Genomic DNA, 21,988 nt, shown 5'->3' on the forward strand with positions numbered 1-21,988 from the left:
AATCTTCAAAAAGACTTATAAATTAGGTATTATACAAATAAAGTGCATAATAAAGTATCTTCCAACTATTAAAAAACCTCTTTATAGATGCAGAGACCTCTCTCTAATGACAGTGCCCATCATAAACCATAAGTCTCAACTCACGAGACCAGCCTGGGCAACATGATGAAACCCCATCTCTGCTAAAACACAAAAAATCAGCCAGGCGTGGTAGCAGGCACCTGTAATCCCAGCTACTCAGGAGGCTGAGACACAAGAATTGCTTGAACTGGGAGGTAGAGGTTGCAGTGAGCTAAGATCGTACCACTGCACTCCAGCCTGGGCAACAAAGCGAAACTCTGTCTCAAAAAATGAAAATAAAAATAAAAGCAGTCCACTAAGGAGAGTTATGTTGTTCTCATATATTGCTCTATTTACTACCTCATAGTGAGCCTGTTATCCAAATAAGCAAACAACTCATGCTCTCACAATAATCAAATGGAAAGATGTAAAACACAGGTATTACTGATTTTATACAACAGACGTTTCCCTAAAAGTTATGTAATACGAATTAAGGTAAGATAATTATGGAAAGACATGTTTAAGTATACTGGAATGTGTCATTTAGAGGAATCCAAAGGTGAGTTCTTTGTAAAGTGAAAAATGTTTTCCAAGGGAAATTGGTACTCTCCCATTTGTATATACAAATTGCACATGCTTATTGTCAACTATAGCACAAGACTTGTTCTTTCTTAGTGGAGGCTACTACATTCTTAGAAGATAATTATGTGCGGCCGGGCGCGGTGGCTCAAGCCTGTAATCCCAGCACTTTGGGAGGCCGAGACGGGCGGATCACGAGGTGAGGAGATCGAGACCATCCTGGCTAACACGGTGAAACCCCGTCTCTACTAAAAATACAAAAACTAGCCGGGCGAGGTGGCGGGCGCCTGTAGTCCCAGCTACTCGGGAGGCTGAGGCAGGAGAATGGCGTAAACCCGGGAGGCGGAGCTTGCAGTGAGCTGAGATCTGGCCACTGCACTCCAGTCCCAGCGACAGAGCGAGACTCCGCCTCAAAAAAAAAAAAAAAAAAAAAAGAAGATAATTATGTGGTTCCCTCTTTTTAGCGATTTAGAGATACTATAAATATAAAATAGAGCCAGGTGGCTCACATTGTGCTTTGGGAAGATGAGGCAGGAAGATCACCTGAGGCCAGGAGTTCAAGATCAGCCTGGGCAACACAGCGAGACCTTGTCTGTATAAAAAAAAAAAAAATTATTTTTTGAATTTAGCAGTGCATAATGGTGTGTGCCTACAGTCCCAACTACTTGGGAGGATGAGGCAGGAGGATTGCTTGAACCTAGGAGTTCAAGGCTGCAGTTAGCCATGACTGGACTGTGCCACTGCACTACAGCCTGGGCAACAGAGTGAGACTGTCTCAAAAAAAAATACACACACACACACACACACACAAAATTCTTGAAAAGCACACATAGTCTTGAAAAGCAATTTTTAAAATCTGATAATGTCTAAATTTTGTCATGAGCAAAATAAATGGCCATATTGGAAAATCCTGATCTGTTGTTTATAGCAGTATCAATTTCCCTCGATTAACTTGTTCACACAAAAATATTTTGGGGTCACTGTAATTATACATACATAAAAATGATATGAAGTACAGTCAACAATGAAAAAAGCATTAAAAACCCTATATAAAGATAATCTGATCGATAATGTTCATATGAATAGGAGCACAACGGAGTTGTGCTCAAGATGGAGTCTTGCTCTGTCGCCAGGCTGGAGTGCAGTGGCACGATCTTAGCTCACTGCAACCTCTGCCTCCCAGGTTTAAGTGATTCTCCTGCCTCAGCCTCCCAAGTAGCTGGGACTACAGGCACGTGCCACCACGCCCAGCTAATTTTTGTATTTTTAGTAGAGACAGGGTTTCAACATGTTGGCCAGGGTGGTCTTGATCTCTTGACCTCGTGATCTGCCCACCTCGGCCTCCCAAAGTACTGGGATTACAGGCATGAGCCATTGTGCCTGGCCGCGAATTTTAAAAACACTTTAAAATGTAATACTATGAAATTTGAAGAGTAATTCTTACAAGTACTAAAAAATTATTTATCCATTTAGTTAGTTTTAGAGGGAGGGTCTTGCTCCTTCACCCAGGCTGGAGTGCAGTGGCACCATCACAGCTCACTGCAGCCTTGACCTCCTGAGCTCAAGCGATCCTCCCACCTCAGCCTCTCAAGTAGCTAGGACTACAGGAGGAACATGCCACCATGCCCAGCTAATTTGTTTATTTTTCATAAATACAGGGTCTCACTGTGTTGGCCAGGCTAGTCTTGAACTCCTAACCTCAAGTGATCCTTCTGCTCGGGGCCTCCCAAAGTGCTGGGATTACAGGCATGAGCCACTGTCCCCAGACGAAAAATGTGTAAGTCCTGAGAGTATGATGTAACTATAATTTGACAAATGATTTTCAAATATAACACCAAGCTGACAGGATAGCTTGATTCGATATTGTTTGTATTTTTTTTTTTTTAGTGGAAGAAAATGAATTCAATAAAAATACTGGAAGATATCAGAAGAATATTCAATTGCTCTGGTTTTGTTTAACATTTCTGAACTAGGTTGAGCTTTAAATGAAATTCATTCTACTCCCTCCTCCTCTCATTTTACTTGGCAAGAACTTTGCCAGCGAGTGAAAAGGGGTGAGAGGAAGCACTCCTGGCAGTGGTACCTTCATACAGAAAGTTATATGCCAATATGATAGTGGTCATGGTCAATGCAACCTTATAATAAAGAAAAATGGTAAGACAGAAAAAGATTTAGTAATGTTAAATTGGACTGCCATTATTAACATATGCCCTAAAAGAAACACGGTCTCCTGCTCTGTCACTACAACGGCCAGTAAAAATGCCTCCCTCCTTATCTTCTCAACTCCACGTTGAACAGATTTTGGTCTCTAGCACTATTCTCCATTAAGAAGGAACCAGAGGCCAGGCACGGTGGCTCACACGTGTAATACCAGCACTTTGGGAGGCCGAAGTGGGAGGATCATTTGAGGCCAGGAGTTTGAGACCAGCCTGGGCAACACAGTGAGACCCTGTCTCTATAAAAACAAAACAAAACAAAACAACAACAACAACAACAACAAAAACACAGAGTTTTAGGGAGAGTACTAGTCAATGTCTTAGGGCAGAAAAAAAATATCAAAATGGGATTGGACTATCTTGTCAGAAAGCAAGAAGACTTTAACATTTTTATGTATCCATTTATTTTTTGTTCTTAGAGATGAAGTTCTGCTCTGTCACCCAGAGCTCGAGTACAGTGGTGGGATCATGGCTTATTGCAGCCTCAAACTTTGGGGCTCAACCCATCTTCCCACCTCAGCCTCCCAAGTACCTAGGACCACATGTAGGCACCACCAGTCATGCTCCTAGCTAAATTTTTTATTTTTTGTAGAGACAAAGTCTGTGTTGCCCAGACTGATCCCGAACTCCTGGTCTCAAGCAATCCTTCCACCTCAGCCTCCCAAATGCTGGGATTACAGGCGTGAGCCACTGTGCCCAACCGAGAAGAATTTTTAAAAAAGGTCCAAGGTAAGTGATAAAAGGACAAAAAAGTCAATTCGAGGTTAGCTAAGCTGTCACAATTTGAACATTAAAAAGAGAATAATAATTACAGCTAAATGGAATAAATTAAGTCTGTGATAAGCCATGAATTCATAATGAGATGCAAAAGGGAAAGCTAAGATACATACAAAGATAGTTACAAAGAAGGGTGAAAATAATAGGGTATCCAGTGTCTTATTCTATTAATAACTAGGTTGGTGTTAACACTTAGGTGTTTTGTTTCTCCTGTTAAGTATATATCTATTTATGAAGTATAGCCGTGTACTTTTTTGTTTCAGTACAAGGAGGGTAGGGTGGATATAAGGAATTATGTGTGACTAAGCCAAACAGTTCCAAAAAAAGCAGGTCGTGTACCAACAACAATAAATTCAGATCAGCACAGGCCCTAACACAAAGGATGTATTTTTAAAGGAGATGCAGTGGCTGATGAGTGCCTATAATCACACACAATGACCGAGTAGACATTGTGAGTTCTAAAAGGGTGAATTAGTCCAATATCCCAGAGAGCTCACAGTACGTAACTCATCCCTGATCGCTCAGGAGAGGAGACATCTATAATTCCTGGCACTACTGCTGCCAGAAAAGGGCAAGTTATAAGGACAACAGAACACTGAGCTATGAAACACTGATCACACACAAAATAAAGAATATTTCAATTCCTGGAATAACTCTAGGCTGCAAGAAACTAACAGTCTATGAGAAAGGCATGAACTTAACAAAAAAAATCCCCCTGAGCAGGTAACATTCAATTATAGAGGGGAACTAATGCACACCAACACAACTTTAGGTTCCCATCAGCACAGCCTTTGGATAAGCGTTAGGCATAACCAAACCTTGTGTTTTAATTAAGAATCAAATCCATCAACAACTCTGAACTCTCAGTAATTTGAAATTTTGCTTTGTTTTGGTAGTGGTAAGATTACTGTAACCTACCTAGGTATAGAAAAATTACTATAATTCTGGAAAAGTATAGAAATAGAAATCTGGAAGAGTATTATAACTCTAGGGAAATATAAAAATGCAAGTATATCAGCCAAATGCAGTGGTTCATGCCTGTAATCCCAGCACTTTGGGAGGCCAAGGCAGGAGATTCACTTGAGCCCAGGAATTCAAGACCAGCCTGGGCAACATAGTGAGACTTCGTTTCTACTAAAAATAAGAAAAATCAGCTGGATGTGGTAGTGCACACTTGTGATCTCAAGTACTCAGGAGGCTTAGGCAGCAGGATGGCTTGAACTTGGGAGGTCAAAGCTGCAGTAAGCCATGCTTGTGCCATTGCATTCCACCCTGGGCAACAGAGCGAGACCCTGTCTCAAAAAAAAGAAAAAAAAGTATAGAATGAATAAATTAAACCAAGAGGTTAGTATTTTAAAATACATTTAATTTTAAGTAAATTTTTGACCACTATATAAAGTGAATTTAACAGACACTATAATTAATTATAATTGTAATTTAAACTGTTATTAAACATAATTTAACTAAGCTTGTAAACAATGTCTAAATGTTTTTAAAAAATGTTTTTTGAGACAAGGTCTTGTTCTGTTGCCCAGGCTGGAGTGCAGGTGGCGTAATCAAGGCTCACTGTAGCCTTGACCTCCCCGGTTCAAGGTATCCTCCTGCCTCAGCCTTCCAAGTAGTTGGGACCACAGGCATGTGCCACCACACCTGGCTAATTTTTAAAAGCGCTTGTACAAATGGGGTCCCCCTGTGTTGCCCATGCTGGTCTCAAACTCCTGGGCTCAAGTGATTCTCCCACTTTGGCCTCCCAAAGTGCTGGAATTACACACATAAGCCACCACACCTAAATGTTTTAAAAAATTTTATTTTAGAACTTTAGTGTATTAGATAAGTAGGTTTATTAAACTGAGTATTAAATTATGAGCAGTGATGAGTATTTTCTCCATGCCCCAAATCTCTTCAGACATTAAAGAATGAAATGGAACGGAATGCTTGGGAATTGGCAAATAAATACGAGTGACTCTAGCACAAATTATGTGTGGAAAAAGCAGTGAAAGAAGCAGCTGGGAAGGTTAAGAAGCAGCCAGATATTTAGGGACCTTGTATTACATGTAGATTCTTAGTTTCATCAAATAGGCAATGGGGAGCTACTGAGAGTATTTAGAAAAGAACGAGGCAGAGATCAATCTTGGCACGGTTTCGAACACCCTCTGGTGGTAACAGAGAATAGATTACAGGGTAGAAGAGACCTGCCACAGAGAAAAGTTAATCCAGGATCGGAGACAGGCAGTGAGGTAGAGACTTGTTCAAGAAATAGTGCAATATGAAAAGGTGCTCAACACCACTGATCATCAAAGAAATGCAAATCAAAACTACAGTGAGATATCATCTCACCTCAGTCAAAATGGCTTTTATCCAAAAGTCAGGCAATAACAAACATTGGCAAGGATGTGGAGAAAAGGGAACCCTTGTTAGTGGGAATCTAAATTAGTACAACCACCATGGAGAACAGTTTGGAGGTTCCTCAAAAAACTAAAAATAGAGCTCACTGAAGCCTCAAATTCCTGGGCTCAAGCGATCCTCCTGCCTCAGCCTCCAAAGCAGCTAAGACTATATGTGTGCACTAGCACACCTGGCTAATTTTTTTTTCAATTTTTTGTAGAGACAGGGTCTCACTATGTTGCCCAGGCTCATCTCAAACTCCTGGCCTCAAGCAATCCTCCTGCCTCAGACTCTCAAAGTAGTGGGATTACAGGCATGAGCCACCACACCCAGCCTGCAATTTTCTATGGTAAGATTCTCTTAATTTCAGGGTTCAAACTTACTCTAACTAGGGCATCAATATATAACTTTTAACAATGTTATACTCACTACATGAGGGTTTCTTTTTAACCTATATAGTCTCCTGATATAATTCAATGCATCTCTTTTCAGTCTCAGAAGCACAAAGATGTTTCATATATTATCTCATACGGTAAGAACTATTACTTTAATTTTTTTTTTTTTTTTTTGAGACGGAGTCTCGCTCTGTTGCCGGATCTCAGCTCACCGCAAGCTTTGCCTCCTGGGTTTATGCCATTCTCCTGCCTCAGCCTCCCGAGTAGCTGGGACTACAGGCGCCCGCCACCTCGCCCAGCTAGTTTTTTTTGTATTTTTTAGTAGAGACGGGGTTTCACCATGTTAGCCAGCATGGTCTCGATCTCTTGACTTCGTGATCCGCCCGTCTCGGCCTCCCAAAGTGCTGGGATTACAGGCTTGAGCCACCGCGCCCGGCCTACTTTAATTTTTAAAAATAGTATAGAAACAGGGTTCTTGCTGTGTTGCCCAGGCTGGTCTTGATGGGTTCAAGTGATCCTTCCACCCCAGCCTCCCAAAGTACCAGGATTACACCAAACCTAGCAGAAACTATTTATTTATTTATTTTTCTTTTATTTATTTATTTTTTATCTTTTTTTATTTTTATTTTTTTGAGACGGAGTCTCGCTCTGTCACCCAGACTGGATGGAGTGCAGTGGCTGGATCTCAGCTCACTGCAAGCTCTGCCTCCTGGGTTCCCGCCATTCTCCTGCCTCAGCCTCCGGAGTAGCTGGGACTACAGGCGCCCGCCACCTCGCCCGGCTAGATTTTTGTATTTTTTAGTAGAGACGGGGTTTCACCGTGTTAGCCATGATGGTCTCGATCTCATGACCTCGTGATCCGCCTGTCTCGGCCTCCCAAAGTGCTGGGATTACAGGCTTGAGCCACCGCGCCCGGCCCTATTTATTTATTTTTTTTTGAGATGGAGTTTCACTCACGTCACCCAGGCTGGAATGCAGTGGCGTGATCTCAGCTCACCACAACCTCCACCTCCCAGGTTCAAGCGATTCTCCTGCCTCAGCCTCCCAAGTAGCTGGGATTACAGGCACGCATAATCATGCCACCATGATTACACATTAGCCACCATGCCTGGCTAATTTTGTATTTTTAGTAGAGACAGTGTTTCTCCATGTTGGTCAGGCCGGTCTCGAACTCCTGACCTCAGGTGATCCGCCCACCTCGGCCTCCCAAAGTGCTGGGATTACAAGCGTGAGCCACCGTGCACGGCCTCTTTTTTTTTTTTTTTTTTTTTTTTTTTTAACCAAGCCATGTTTCTAAGTAATTGGCTGGAATTATTTAATATCCCTTTATAACTAACCTTTTTAAAAAACAAATTAAAAAATCTGTTTCAAACTTTTTTTTTTTTTTAAGAGACAGGGTCTCGCTCTGTTGCCTGGCTTTTGTTTGAAAAAACATTTCCACTTTTGGAACTATAACACTATCTCCATTCACAATCACGTATGTTCTCATTTTCTCATTCATTCATGGAAACATTTTGACTCCCACACATTTCTTTTTTTTCCTCCCGCACATTTCTTTGTCACTAAAAACACTCTCAAGTAACTAGCATTACATCAGATTGCATTTAAAATCTAAGAGCTGATAATCATTTTCCTTTAACAGCTCTATCACACTTAAACGAAGACTAACTGAAATTCTTCTTATTGTAAAAAAAATCTCAAGCTAAAAGTGAAAATTATTTTGATTATATAGTTACAGACAATCTACTACACTTTCATAACAATAATTTTTAAAAGATTACTTAAATCCTGTCGAGTGGTTATCCTACAAGCTATAGACTCTTCACAACTGTATAGTACATTAAAGTACCATACCTGAGACACCTATGTTTAGTATTAGAGGAATGTCACTGTGGTACTATTAGTTTAACATGTTTTCAGTTATTTTATTGATTCAACAAATATTTATTGTGTTGGGGACTAAGCCCTATTTCAGATCAAGTAGTCTTTCACACTATCACACACAGGCACAAAGTTAGGTTCTAAGGATGCAATGATAAGGCAAAACTTGACATGATTCTAGCTCTCATGGTTTTCAAACTGTCCGGTGAAAACAGATCAATCAAATAATCACATGAATGAATGTGTCATTAAAATCTAACACGAGTAGTCTGAAATAAAGAAACCATTTGATGAGCATTTATAACAATCATTATTGTAGGAATGAATGCTAAATAAACTTAACCTAGCATGAAAGTTGGGGGAGCAGTGTCAGAGAAGGCTTTCAAAGGAGGTGATGCTTGAACTGAAATCTAAGGCATAAAATTAGGGGTGAGGAACAAAATAACCTTTCCCCCTTTAAAGAGATCACTCTAACTGCAATGTTGAGAACAGACAAGAGAAAATAGGAAACTATCACAGTAGAAAGAGCTAGAGATAATAAAAGTTATTAGTGGATGGAAATGCAGAGATACAGCCAGATCCAATAGCTATTTAGGAAGTTAAATCAGGAGGAGAGTGATGGATTGAATATGAAGGAATGAGGAAGAAGGTGTCATGGAGGGGTCCTAGATTTTTTTGGTTCTTGCAGTTAAATATGCATTGGTTTTCTATGGTTGCTGTAATAAATTACCCAAAATTCGTGGCTTAAAATGACACAAATCTATTGTCTTACGGATCTATAGGTCAGAGGTCTCACTGGGCTAAAATCAAGGTGTTGCCAGGGCTGCATTTCTTCTTTTATTTATTTATTTATTTTTGAGACAGGGTCTCACTCTGTTGTGCAGGCTAGAGTGCAGTGGTATGATCAGGGCTCACAGAAGCCTCAACCTCCCATACTCAAGCCATCCTCCCACCTCAGCCCCATGCCCAGCTAATTTTTTTTATTAATTTTTTTTTTAGAGACAGGGTCTCTAAACAGATTCTAGGAAAGAATCCATTTTCTTGCTCTGTCCTAAATCTAGTTAATGATGAACGTTTCCTATATCTTGCAAGATTAAAAAATTACTAAATCATAAGCCACCTTTCAGAGTTTACCAAAAATACGTAACAAAGAAAAGGAATCAAGCCCTAATGTCTGGTCAGGTGATTTGTCTGTTTTCATGTTCTCTTTCACCTAGACCTAAGGACTCACTCCTCTTAAAACTACTGCCACTTTTTCTACCCATTGAGGTTTGTAAGATGATGATGTATCTTCTGCTTGAATCAACCTTTCTTCCCCACTCATTTTTCTTTTCTTCTCACATATAAACTCACAGGCCCTTTTCACTTAAAGGATTTTCTGCTTAACAACCAATGTAGAAGATTAGATTAATCCCAATAAAGATTAAGAAGAGGTCTTTTGCCCCTTGTCTCGAGCTCCAGTGGTTTCCTATCAGTGCTATCATCAGAATGTTGTAATTCCCCCTACTAAAGGGCAGTATGGGAAAAACAGAATGAACAAGGAACTTGGGACTTGGAATCAACTTGGGTTCTCATCTCAGCACTACCACTTGCTATTGAATATTGGGAAAATTACCTCACCATGCCTCAGGACCAATGGAGATAACAGTAACAGCTTTAAAGGGTGGTTACAGGGAATACAGAAAAATATAAGTAAAACTCCTAGAACACTGCTTGCCACATGGTAGTTGCTTAATAAATACACACTATTATTGTTATTATTATCTAGCATTCTTTCTCCCTAGTCATTAGGTTAACATCACTAGATTCCTGTAATCCCATATCGACAATTCTCTATCAGTGAACAGTTTCTCACTAGATAGGCCACAACTAGTTAGCATGCAGCTTTCTAATTATATTCACATTTCAGACTCCCAGGCCACTCTGAGTGCACATGGGGATCCCATACTCTCTCCTGACTATACAATCTCAGATTACTTTACATAATATTCTTCCCAGTTACAATTTCAATCTGGAGCCTATGGGTCAGGCCTAGCATCAGAAATCTAATTTATTCTCTTTGCTGTAGCAATTAAAATGCAACAAAAAGAAATTTAGCCTTTAGAAACCTACTCCAAATTGTGTCTTTGTATCCATACTCTCATCTTTAAAAAGGTACAAATACAAGAATTTTCAGATGCTTTTTATGCATCACTGGGACAAACTCTTAATTGAGAGGTAGCATACTTTAGTATAAACCTGAAGAATAAACTTGCTTTCCTTCTGGACCATCCATGGTTTAGGTGAAGACTTGTACTTGGATCTGAGGTCAAACAAGACACTTCCCAGGAGCCTTGCAATTCCATTCCTATGCAGCATGCTGAAATCACAGCTGAGAGCACCTGGACTGGCCCTGCTTTTGCTACCTGATCTGCAGATCTTATGGTTACTACTATAAGCATTTTCAGGTATCTGTAAAATTGAAAAAAATCAAACAAAAGAATTCATGTTCCTTACTCAATATTTCACTAGGTCTCTCTGAAATCAGGCTGAACCGATCCAGTGCCACCACATCATCACAGGACCTTGACGTTTACCAATAATGAAAGACTCTGCTGCTTTTGGTATCTTGTCCCAACTCCAGGTTGACAGTCTGCCTCTGCATACTAAAATTCTCATGATTGAAAGCCTACCAAATGTTCCACACTACACTGGACAGTATGAAGAACATGGGACTGCAGTGACTGTCAAGAGCATATGAAATTTAGCAGTCCTGATTACTATGACAGCATGAAAGACTGCTAGATCTGAAAGACGGCTTAGTCCCCAAAACAATGGAATTGTTCTCTACACCAGACAAAATAAGTAAAATATATTTATTTACATTAATAAATTATAACACATAAAGATTTTTTTAAAATCATGGTTCTTTCAGTTGTCATTTCAAGGTAATTAAGGCCCTTGGCATAAATCTCCCTATTAAGTAATTCTTATACATACAAACAGTACAGAAATTATTTACTGTAGAAAGTAAAATACAGCCAGGCACTGTGGCTCACACTTGCAATTCCAATGCTTTGGGAAGCCAAGGTGGGAGAACTGCTTGAGAACAGGAGTTCAGGAGTTCAAGACCAGCCAGGGCAACAAAGCGAGACCTTGTTTCTACAGGAAAAAAAAAAAAAAGAAAAAAAATTAGCCAGGTGTGGTAGCATGTGCCTATAAGTCTCAGCTACTTGGGATGCTGAGCTGAGGAGTTGGAGGCTGCAGGGAGCTACAATCACACCACTGTACTCCAGCCTAGGCAACAAAGCAAGACCCTGCCTCTTAAAAAAAAATTAAATTAAAAAGACAGAGAGAAAAAAATACAATAGATCTGAATAAATAAGAATTTAAAAATTTCACTGGAGTCTGGGAGTCTCTAGAACACGACGTGGAATCCCTCTGCTGGTTCCTAGTAGCACCAGTTCCATGACACCAACAAAAATCCCTGACAAAGGAGCAACGGAAGCCAAAAGGCTAAATTCATTTCTATTTAGATTAGGGGATGTTTCATAGTGGATCTGACTATGGGTCAGTCAAAGGTAATACTAAAAATGATTGCATTTTTACTACAACTACAAAAAAAGTAACCAGCATATTGTAAATCTCAATGATTTGTGCTAATAGTGGGATAATTTAAAATCTATTTTCATCTGGAGTGCATTGTGTGGTTTTTAGCAGCGTATTATTTTTCCAAAATAGACTTCTCTTAGTTTTCATCTGAGCTCAAATTAAGTTATTTTTAATATGGGCCCTTATAATTTAATGGAAAAATAAAGAGGTCAACAACCACAAGGGAATGTGGACCTATGATTAGTCCACAGAGCACACAAATCACACATGGCTATGTGAGAGGAGAACAGAATGGTATTAGCTGCTTACAGCTGGTAAGCTGTCACCACAACTTGATTTTTACAATACTATAATTCTACGAAACTCATGTAACCTTTAGTTTGTCCTAAATATAATTAATAAACTAAAACAGAATCAGCAAGCTTTCAACTTCCAGTACCGGCAGAGTAGTCTGGTTGGTATAGTCCTGCCACAAATATAATACTAAAATATTAAAAATTCACTATTTAAAGGCACTGGAGTCTGACCAATATCAGGCAGAAACTGCAACTGGTGAGATTTGGGAACTTGTGGCCTTTTGCCTGAAGCACTCCCCAATCCACTAACAGCTTGGTTAGCCTCACCTTACTAGCCTGAGGTGTCAGAGGAGAACTCAAGTTCAGGGCTGACAGAATAGCCAAAAAATTAGGGGCAAGGCTTGAGGGAAAGGCAGAAGGAATAAAGCCCAATTCATGCATATAAAATCCACTCAAAGTTTTCTCTCACTGCTGAACTACACATACCCAGGGGAGATCCCAGGCAGCCCATCAATAAAGCAGATGGTGGAAGCTGAAAACCACTGCAAGATTTCAGCTGCTACCCAACACAGAAGAGACAACATTTTGGAGTCGAGTCTGAGTTGAGTCAAGCTGTCTGCTAGGATGAAATTCACATTTCAGAAGAATGTAACAGAATCCAGAGTTTCCACAATGTCCAGTACCCAATAACAAATCACGAGTTATAGGAAGAAAAAGGAAAACGTGACACATATGCACCAAAGTGCTGTCAACAGAAACCAACTCCAAGATAACTCCAATGATATAATTATCAGTCAAGGATTTAAAATCAGCCATTATAAATATGTTCAAGGACTCAAGTGAAAAAGACACAATAAATAAAAGGGGTAGTTCAGCAAAGAAATATGAACTATGGAAAATAATCAAATGGAAATTCTAGAACTAAAAAGTAAATTGAAACAAAATGTTCAATTAACAGCAGATTGGAGATGGCAGAACAGTTACTAAAGTTAGAGCATTAGAAATTATCCAATCTGAAAAACAGAGAAAAAAATATTGAGGAAAAATAAGCAGAGCCTTGGAGTACTTGAATAATGGATGGAAACTTCCCACATTTAGTGAAAGACATCAACCTACAGATCCAAAAAGCTCAACAAACCCCAAACAAGAAAACTACCTCTAGGCATACCATAGTCAGACCACTGAAATACAAAGAGAAAATCCTAAAAGCAGCCAGAGAAAAATAACACATTACATACAGGATAAGAACACCACCATAAGACAACCCCAAAGCTCATTAAGAAAATGAAAGGGCAAGCGAGACTGGGAGGAAATATGTGCAAAACATATCTGACAAAGGAATTGTATCCAGACTGAAAAATGAAAACAACTTGCTAAGAAAAGAAATAAGCTGATTTTTAGAAAATAAGTAAAAGATGTGAACAAACACTTCGTAAAGGAAGATTTACAATGGCCAATAAGTACCAAGAAAGTGCTCAGCATTTGTCATCAAGGAAGTGCATTTTAATACTACAATGAGATGTCACTTCATATGTTCTAGAATGGCTAACATTAAAGACTGACAAAAGTAAATGTGAATAAACCAGAACATTCACATATTGCTAGAGAGAATATAAAACAGTATGAGAGCTTACTTCGGCAGCACGTATACTAAAATAATAAAATGGTACAAGTGGCCCAGCATGGTGGCTCATGCCTGTAATCCCAACATTATGGGAGGCCAAGGTGGGAGGATTTCTTGAGGCCAGGAGTTCAAGAACAGCCTAGGCAACAAAGCAAGACCCTCTCTCTACAAAAAAATAAAACAATTAGCCAGGCATGGTGATGCACGCATGCAGTCCTAGCACTTTGAAAGGTAGAGGCGGGAGGATTGCTTGAGCCCAGGAGTTTGAGGCTGCAGGAGCTATCATCCACCTCAGAGCTCTAGCCTAGGTGACAGAATAAGACCCTGTCTCTTAAAAAAAAAAGTATCTGGCCGGGCGCGGTGGCTCAAGCCTGTAATCCCAGCACTTTGGGAGGCCGAGACGGGCGGATCACGAGGTCAGGAGATCGAGACCATCCTGGCTAACAAGGTGAAACCCCGTCTCTACTAAAAATACAAAAACTAGCCGGGCGAAGTGGCGGGCGCCTGTAGTCCCAGCTACTCGGGAGGCTGAGGCAGGAGAATGGCGTAAACTCGGGAGGCGGAGCTTGCAGTGAGCTGAGATCTGGCCACTGCACTCCAGTCCGGGCGACAGAGCGAGACTCCGCCTCAAAAAAAAAAAAAAAAAAAAAAAAGTATCTGAGGCTGGGTGCAGTGGCTCATGCCTGTAATTCCCAGCATATTGGGAGGCCGAGGCGGACGGATCACCTTAGGTCAGGAGTTCGAGACCAGCCTGGCTAACATGGTGAAACCCTGTTTCTACAAAAAATTAGCTGGGCACAGTGGCACGTGCCTGTAATCCCAGCTACTCAGGAGGCTGAGGCAGGAGAATTGCTTGAACCCGGGAGGCGGAGGCTGCAGTGAGCCGAGATCGTGCTATTGCACTCCAGCTTGGGCAACAAGAGCAAAACTCCATCTCAAAAAAAAAAAAAAAGTATCTGCAAAAGAGACTTTAAATGCTCATAGCAGCTTTATTCACAACAGCCAAAACTGAGAAAACCCCAAAGCTCACAAACAGAAGAATGAATAAACAAAATGTGATATAGTCATACAATGGAATACTACTCCACAATAACAAGGAACGAACTACTGATCCATGCACAATGTGACAATACAGATGAATCTCACAGACGGTATGGTGAATGAAAGAAGCTGGACCAAAGGAGTATACACTTTTAGATGGAGTCTTGCTCTGTTGCCCAGGCTGGAGTGCAGTGGCGCAATCTCGGTTCACTGCAAGCTTCGCCTCCCGGGTTCACGCCATTCCCCTGCCTCAGCCTCCCGCCTCAGCCTCCCGAGTAGCTGGAACTACAGGTGCCCGCCACCATGCCCAGCTAATTTTTTGTATTTTTAGTAGAGATGGGGTTTCACCGTGTTAGCCAGGATGGTCTTGATCTCCTAACCAAAAGGAGTATACACTTTTAAGAGTTCATAGGTTTAAGACAAAACTTAAGATTTAAAAAGTCAGAACAGAGATGAGTAATTTAAAAATATGAAGATAGGTCAAATATACGTAGAGTCAAACAGGACTTCAGACTTGATACAGAATGGAAATAGAGGCGTCCTTCCAGTAGTTAAGCAGTTAACTACTTGCCAAGTGAGATTCAATACTTTATAGAGAGCAAATTTTACTTTTATAAACATTTTAAAATAAAAACTCCTTGATAGCAGCAAATGTGTCTGACTTGATTTGTTTTGGAGCTATCTTAACACGGGTGAAATGTGTACAAAAGTTTTTACAGCAATGAAAATAAAGGCACGGATAATGCATGATGACAATAAAACTTCTTTAACAGTGGTTATGATTTCAAGTAAAAGAGCAAGCGAATATAGATGTCAGAAGAGGCCATAAGGTGAATAATGGGAATACAATTTCAATGTAAATAATCTTAACATAGATTAAAATATAGGATTAATAATATAAAGGATGTTGTATATCTGATCCAGTGCCAGATCTACCATCATATATTGCTTAACAATAGGGATACATTCTGAGAAACTCATTGTTAGGTGATTTTGTGTTGTGCAAACATCAGTGTACTTACACAAACCCAGATGGTATAGCCTACTACACACCTAGGCTGTACAGTACAGTCTGTTGCTCTTAGGCTACAAACGTGTACAGCATGTTACTGTACTGAATAGTGTAGGCAACTGTAATGCAATGCTAAATATTTGTGCATCTAAACATAGAAAAGGTAGAGTAAAAATATGGCTTAGGGAACACTTATTCTATTTCATGAAATGAAGTGTTGCCTGATTCTAGAATCACAAATAAAGCCAATTGAGATCTTAAAAACACACACATACACATACACACACACACACACACACACACACACACACACCCACCACACACACACAGTTTAAAAGATAAAAAATGGTATACCTGTACAGGGCATTTACCGTGCATGAGCTTTCAGAACTGAAGTCACTCTGGGTGAGTCAGTAAGTGAGTGGTGAGTGAATGTAAAAATCTAGGACGCTACTGTATACTACTGTATACTTAGGCTCCACTACATTTATTAAATTTTTCCTTCTCCAATAATACATTAACCTTAGCTTACTGTAACTTTATTTTATAAACCTTTAAATTTTTTTAATTTATTGACTTTTGTAGTAACACTTAGCTTAAAACACAAAATCCTGGGCCGGGCATGGTGGCTCAAGCCTGTAATCCCAGCACTTTGGGAGGCCAAGGTGGGTGGATCACCTGAGGTCGGGAGTTCGAGACTAGCCTGACCAACATGGAGAAACCCCATCTCTACTAAAAATACAAAATTAGCCCAGCGTGATGTCATATGTCTGTAATCCCAGTTACTTGGGAGGCTGAGGCAGGAGGATTGCTTGAACCCGGGAGGCAGAAGTTGCAGTAAGCCTGGCCGGGCGCAGTGGCTCAAGCCTGTAATCCCAGCACTTTAGGAGGCCGAGGTGAGTGGATCACGAGGTCAGGAGATCGAGACCATCCTGGCTAACACGGTGAAACCCCGTCTCTACTAAAAATACAAAAAATTAGCTGGGCGAAGTGGCGGGCGCCTGTAGTCCCAGCTACTGGGGAGGCTGAGGCAGGAGAATGGCGGGAACCCGGGAGGCGGAGCTTGCAGAGAGCCGAGATCGCACCACTGCACTCCAGCCTGGGCGACAGAGCGAGAATCCGTATCAAAAAAAAAAAAAAAATGGTGCCGAGATCGCACCATTGCACTCCAGCCTGGGCAACAAGAGTGAAATTCCATCTCAAAAACAAAACCAAAACAACAACAAAAAGAAACAACACACAAAACACTGTACAGCTGTTAAAAAAAAAAAAAAAAAGGTATTTTCTTTATATCCTTATTCTATAGGCTTTTTTCTATTTTTAAAATGTTTAATTGTTTACTTTTTAAACTTTTTTGTTAAAAATGACACAAACACATACATTGGCCTAGGCCTACACACGGTCAGGATTATCAAGATGTCACTAGGCGATTGAAATTTTTCAGCTCCGTTATAATCTTATGGGACCACCATCCTATAAGCAGTCTATCATTATTCAGCACATGAGTGTATTTCAAATGTAGTTTTTTTCTTTGCTTTTTTTTTTTTTTTTTTTTTTTTTTTTTGAGACAGCATCTCACTGTGTCGCCCAGTCTGGAGTGCAGTGGTGCGATCTCAGCTCACTGCAAGCTCCACCTCCTGGGTTCAAGAAATTCTCCTCCCTAGTAGCTGGGATTACAGGTGCCTGCCACCACACCCAACTAATTTTTGTATTTTAGTCGAGGCAGGGTTTCACCATGTTGGCCAGGCTGATCTCGAACTCCTGACCTCAAGCAATCCACCCGCCTCAGCCTCCCAAAGTACTGGGCTTACAGGAGTGAGCCACCGCTCCTGGCCTGCTATTCATTTTTTAAATTCTGGCTACAGTAACTGCCCTATGCTAAATTTTCTCTTATTCAAATACATTTACTATACAGGGAAAATGTTCCTAGTAAAGAAATTCCCACTGTCATTACCTTGTCCTGAAGAGTTTGCTGCCATTTTCCTATTTTGTTTCAATTATGTCCAGCAGCAATTGGTCAGCACTTCACAATCACCTGTAAAATATGTGTACACACATATACAATGCACCATATTTTAATCACAAACTAAAAGGAACAGTTAGCCTCCCTCCTTACAATGAAATGTTTGCTGTTTCTTAACCTCTTCACAAAGATACATTTGAAATGTACACGGACTGAAATCCCACATGTAAACTGTGCTAGTGTCTCAAGCATTTAATTAAATACAGCATTGTTTATTCTTGCAGATGTTCATACCATTTAGCATTACTGTATTTAATAAACATCATTAGGTTGTATTTACCAAATATATCAACCAATTGATAGAGTCAATACAATCACGGTGTTAGGAAAAAAAAATCATTCACCTATGGTGTCTCTGCATTCGTCTAAAACACATACGCAGCAACTACTGTGTACACTGAAAGCTAAAAAAGGAAAAGGAGTAGTGTACCTGCTCTGCACCATACACTGTGTAAGATGCTCGAAATTAGTTCCTTTATTTATTTATCAACATTTTATAGATGAGGAGACCGTACCCAGGGTCATAAAGCTAGTAAGAATTATTTGGGCTGCTGGTTTCCAAACTTCGTGCTTTCGTACTAAATCCTGGGGAGATCCAAGATGAGCAAGATCCTACTCCTACTCTCTAGGAACATATAATCCGATGGGAAAATAAAGTCTTATTCAAGCAACCATATACTATTAATTAAAAAAAAAAAAAAAAAAGCTTAACAAACGCGCTCTTTAAAAGGTGGACACAGTGCCGGAGGCAAATAATTGATTTCACTGGGAGCAAAGAGTGACGCCTTAGTCTAGGGAGCCGGGAAAGACATAAGAAATAGAAAACAGGCACCGGTTTTTAATAAACGAATCGTTAGGTGTCTCCAGCAGCTGACAATGCCGGGTTAGGACTGGAGGACAACAGGGCCATCTTGTGACAGGGCTAGACTGGCGTGCCAGAAAGGTCCCTGCCTGCAGGCGTGCACAGTCGACTGGGCCAGCGCTGTGAACGAGACGAAGGAAGCAAGTAGGAGCGAGAAATGTTGGGTGGCAAGGTCGGAGGGGAGGTCGCTGCCTGTAGCAACAAAGACGGCGGCGGCAGCTTAGGACCGGGGCCACACTTTTCTATTCCCCGGTGCCGCCAGACTGTCGTACTTACCTGGGACCCGAGGACACCGGGACCGCCTCGCTTTCCAATCGCGGCTCTTAAAGGGGGCGCGACCACTTAGGCAAAAGGGGCTCAACTCACCCCACTACAACCTTCCCGCCCCCGCTGAGCTTCCGCCTACTGACTGACGTGCGCCCCAGGGAGCGGAAACCCCGCCTCCCGCCGGGACCCAACGGCCACCACCCGTCGCGATTCGCACTTTAGCGGCCACCTCAGTGCAGACGTCACTTTTTTTCCAAAGAGTGACAGTCGAAGAGGCTCACGGGAGATGCAAGCAGTACTGTTGGGGGCGGGACCAGGGTGGGGCGTGGCCCGGGGCGGGGCGGGGCGGGGCTGTCAGGCAGGGGCGGGACGGAGAACAACTGGGTCCCTAGCACCAAGACTGGCTTTTTCTTCATTGCCACGGCCTGTCCGGTCTTGCGACGGTGCGAGTTCATCTCGGCTGGCCTCGGAGGAGAGGCAAGTCTAGAGGCTAAGCTCGCTTTCGAGCTTTAACAACCATCTCGGATTGCACATCCGCACACACACATACACACACACACACACACATTTAGGAATATTTTTTGTCTACAGTTTACACAATTATACACAATGAAAGCACTGAACATGGAGGATTTTTATTACAGTGCAATAATCTGCATTTAAGAAGTGGATGTGCCACATCGCAGAACACCAAGATGCCAGGAGTGAGATCACCTGCTGCCCACCTGATTCCAGCACAATAGATATCTACACATTTGAATTAGAAGGTAATATTATATTGACATGTGTTCAAATTGCACTTTTTTTAATTTAAAAAATGTTTTTTATAGAGGCAGTATCTCGCTTTGTTGCCCAGGCTGGTCTTGAACTCCTGGCATTAAGGGATCTGCCCACCTCAGCCTCCCAAAGTGCTGGGATTACAGGCGTGAGCCACACTGCCCTGCTTAAAATTGCAGTGTCTTAATCTCTTCCGAAAGATACATTTGAAAAACACACAGACTTAAATCACAAATGTAAGCTCCCCAAGCGCCTCAAGCATTTAATTAAATAGAATGGATAATGAATTTGAACATATGTTTTTAATAATCGATGTTTGCTCAAGAGGAAAATGTTTATGATACACAGTTTTCTTGTGCACAGATCAATGACTGAAATAATCGTTTCAATACCAAGTATTTATTTACTCAAAACCAAGCATGTATTTACTCTATACCAAGCAGATTGAGTGCCTTCTACAATGCGAGGTGCTTCCTGTGCATCAGCTCTGGTCCTGTTGTTTCCTGATTTACATTTGAGACTCGTGTTTCTTGCTCTATGTCAAATAGTGAGCTAAGATTCAAATTAAAAGGTCTGCCAGATGCTAAGGCCTGAGTTCTTAAATCTCACACATTGCCTCCGTTCTGGAGGAAAGAATTCCTCTGAGACCAGTTCTTGCTGACTTTACTTTAATCCAGATATAAAGCCTAACACATGAGCATTTTGATGGTAGGCCAGGAGCCCTTTCAGTTAAGAGGACTTTGTGAGTTCTAGTATGACTAAAAAGATGACTGAGATCTAAATGGCTGATAGAACCTTTGAATTTTTTTTGTTTTGTGGCCTAGCTAGGCAATATAGAAACTAGGGTACAGAAAGTTCCAGTCTAAGTTTCACCTCCTTATTTAAGGAGGTGAGAGAAAAAAGAGTTCTAACCCTAAACAACATTTTATAACTTCCTAGCAAATTCAGCCTCTGAGAGTTGAAAGAACATTATCAGGAGAAAGATAAATTTAACTTGCTTCCGATTCTTTTGCCTTTTACTTGGTAGGTCATAGCCCTTGAAACCCTTCTGTCTTCTCGTAGAGTTTTTGGAACTTCTGCCTCACTGTGTTAACCTCTAATGCAATGGTTAATAGTGAGTCAGTTTACTTGAATGCAAATTCGAACTTTAACACTTAATGATTGTGAGCCCTGGTTTAACCTTTTGGTGCCTCTGTTCTATCATCTATAAGATGGGAGTAAAAATAAATGATTGGGTATATGTAAATCACTTAGAATAGCACCTGGCACATAATAAGTACTCAATAAATGTTTACTATTAGAATATAAACAATGAACAATCTGTTGTACTGGGTATCTTGGCAAGTGGTCAGTAGGTCAGCTGAACCTGGGTGTGGTGGCTCATGCCTATAATCACAGCACTTTGGGAGGCCAAGGCAGGAGGATTACTTGAAACCAGCCTGGGCAATATAGTGAGACCTCATCTCTAGAAAAAAATCTAAAAAATTTGCCAGGTATGGTGGTGCGTGCCTGTGGTCCCAGCTATTTGGGAGGCTGAGGTAGGAGGATCGCTTGAGCCCGGGAGGTCAAGGCTACAGTGAGCTATGATCACGCCACTGCACTCCACTCCTGCACTCCAGCCTGTAGCAACAAAGAGCAACAGAGCAATAGACCCTGTCTCAAAAAAAAAAAAGGTCAGCTGAGAAATATATTAGGAGAAAATCCAAGACAGGAGTGCATGTTATAGCCCCTTGGCTCTATTAACTAATAGCAGTCTGTGAATTACCTGAAACCACTGTGGTTACAGACCTTCAATATCAAAGTAGAGTTGACAATAGTCCCTAATTTCCAACTGAAACCACCCTAACCTCCTTTTTTGGTATTTTGTGATAAAGTGTTTGGGGATCTGCATGAGGCTAGACAACCTTTAAAATCAAATATGTAGCAGTTGGAGACAATTACGGTATTAGTTATCTATTGCTATGTAACAAATTACCCTGAATCTTAGCAGTTTAGAACTTGGGTTTAGAACCTGGCCCTGCACTTACTGGGTGAACATTTGGACAAGTTATTTATCTGTTCCTCAACATCCTTATCTGTGGAAAGGTGTATTAAAAGCACCTACCTTACACCATTGTTTTAAAGATTAAATAAAATCAAACCAGATGCCTCATATCTATAAGCTATTATTTTCTATTAAACATAAATTCTAACTCATTAGAG

General features: G+C 40.9%; 1 protein-coding gene across 4 annotated transcripts in view; it reads right to left on the reverse strand.

The window, feature by feature from the left end:
- The window catches only part of INIP (INTS3 and NABP interacting protein), a 36,897-nt gene extending 17,630 nt beyond the window's left edge, over positions 1-19,267 (reverse strand). For 2 of the 4 annotated variants that reach the window (XM_030919216.1, XM_030919215.1), the window contains exons 1-2: positions 19,019-19,170; positions 17,812-17,892 (exon numbers count right to left, since the gene is read on the reverse strand). In XM_030919216.1, coding sequence (XP_030775076.1) covers positions 17,812-17,836 — 25 coding nt within the window. In that variant the 5' untranslated portion in view covers positions 17,837-17,892; positions 19,019-19,170. Of the gene's footprint in view, positions 1-11,331; positions 11,365-17,811; positions 17,893-19,018 lie in introns of those variants that run through there. The other 2 variants (XM_010370440.2, XM_030919217.1) reach the window with 2 other exon arrangements.
- Positions 19,268-21,988: the final 2,721 nt, after the last annotated feature.

Source organism: Rhinopithecus roxellana, chromosome 16, assembly GCF_007565055.1.
Source record: "Rhinopithecus roxellana isolate Shanxi Qingling chromosome 16, ASM756505v1, whole genome shotgun sequence".
Classification (NCBI taxonomy): domain Eukaryota; kingdom Metazoa; phylum Chordata; class Mammalia; order Primates; family Cercopithecidae; genus Rhinopithecus; species Rhinopithecus roxellana.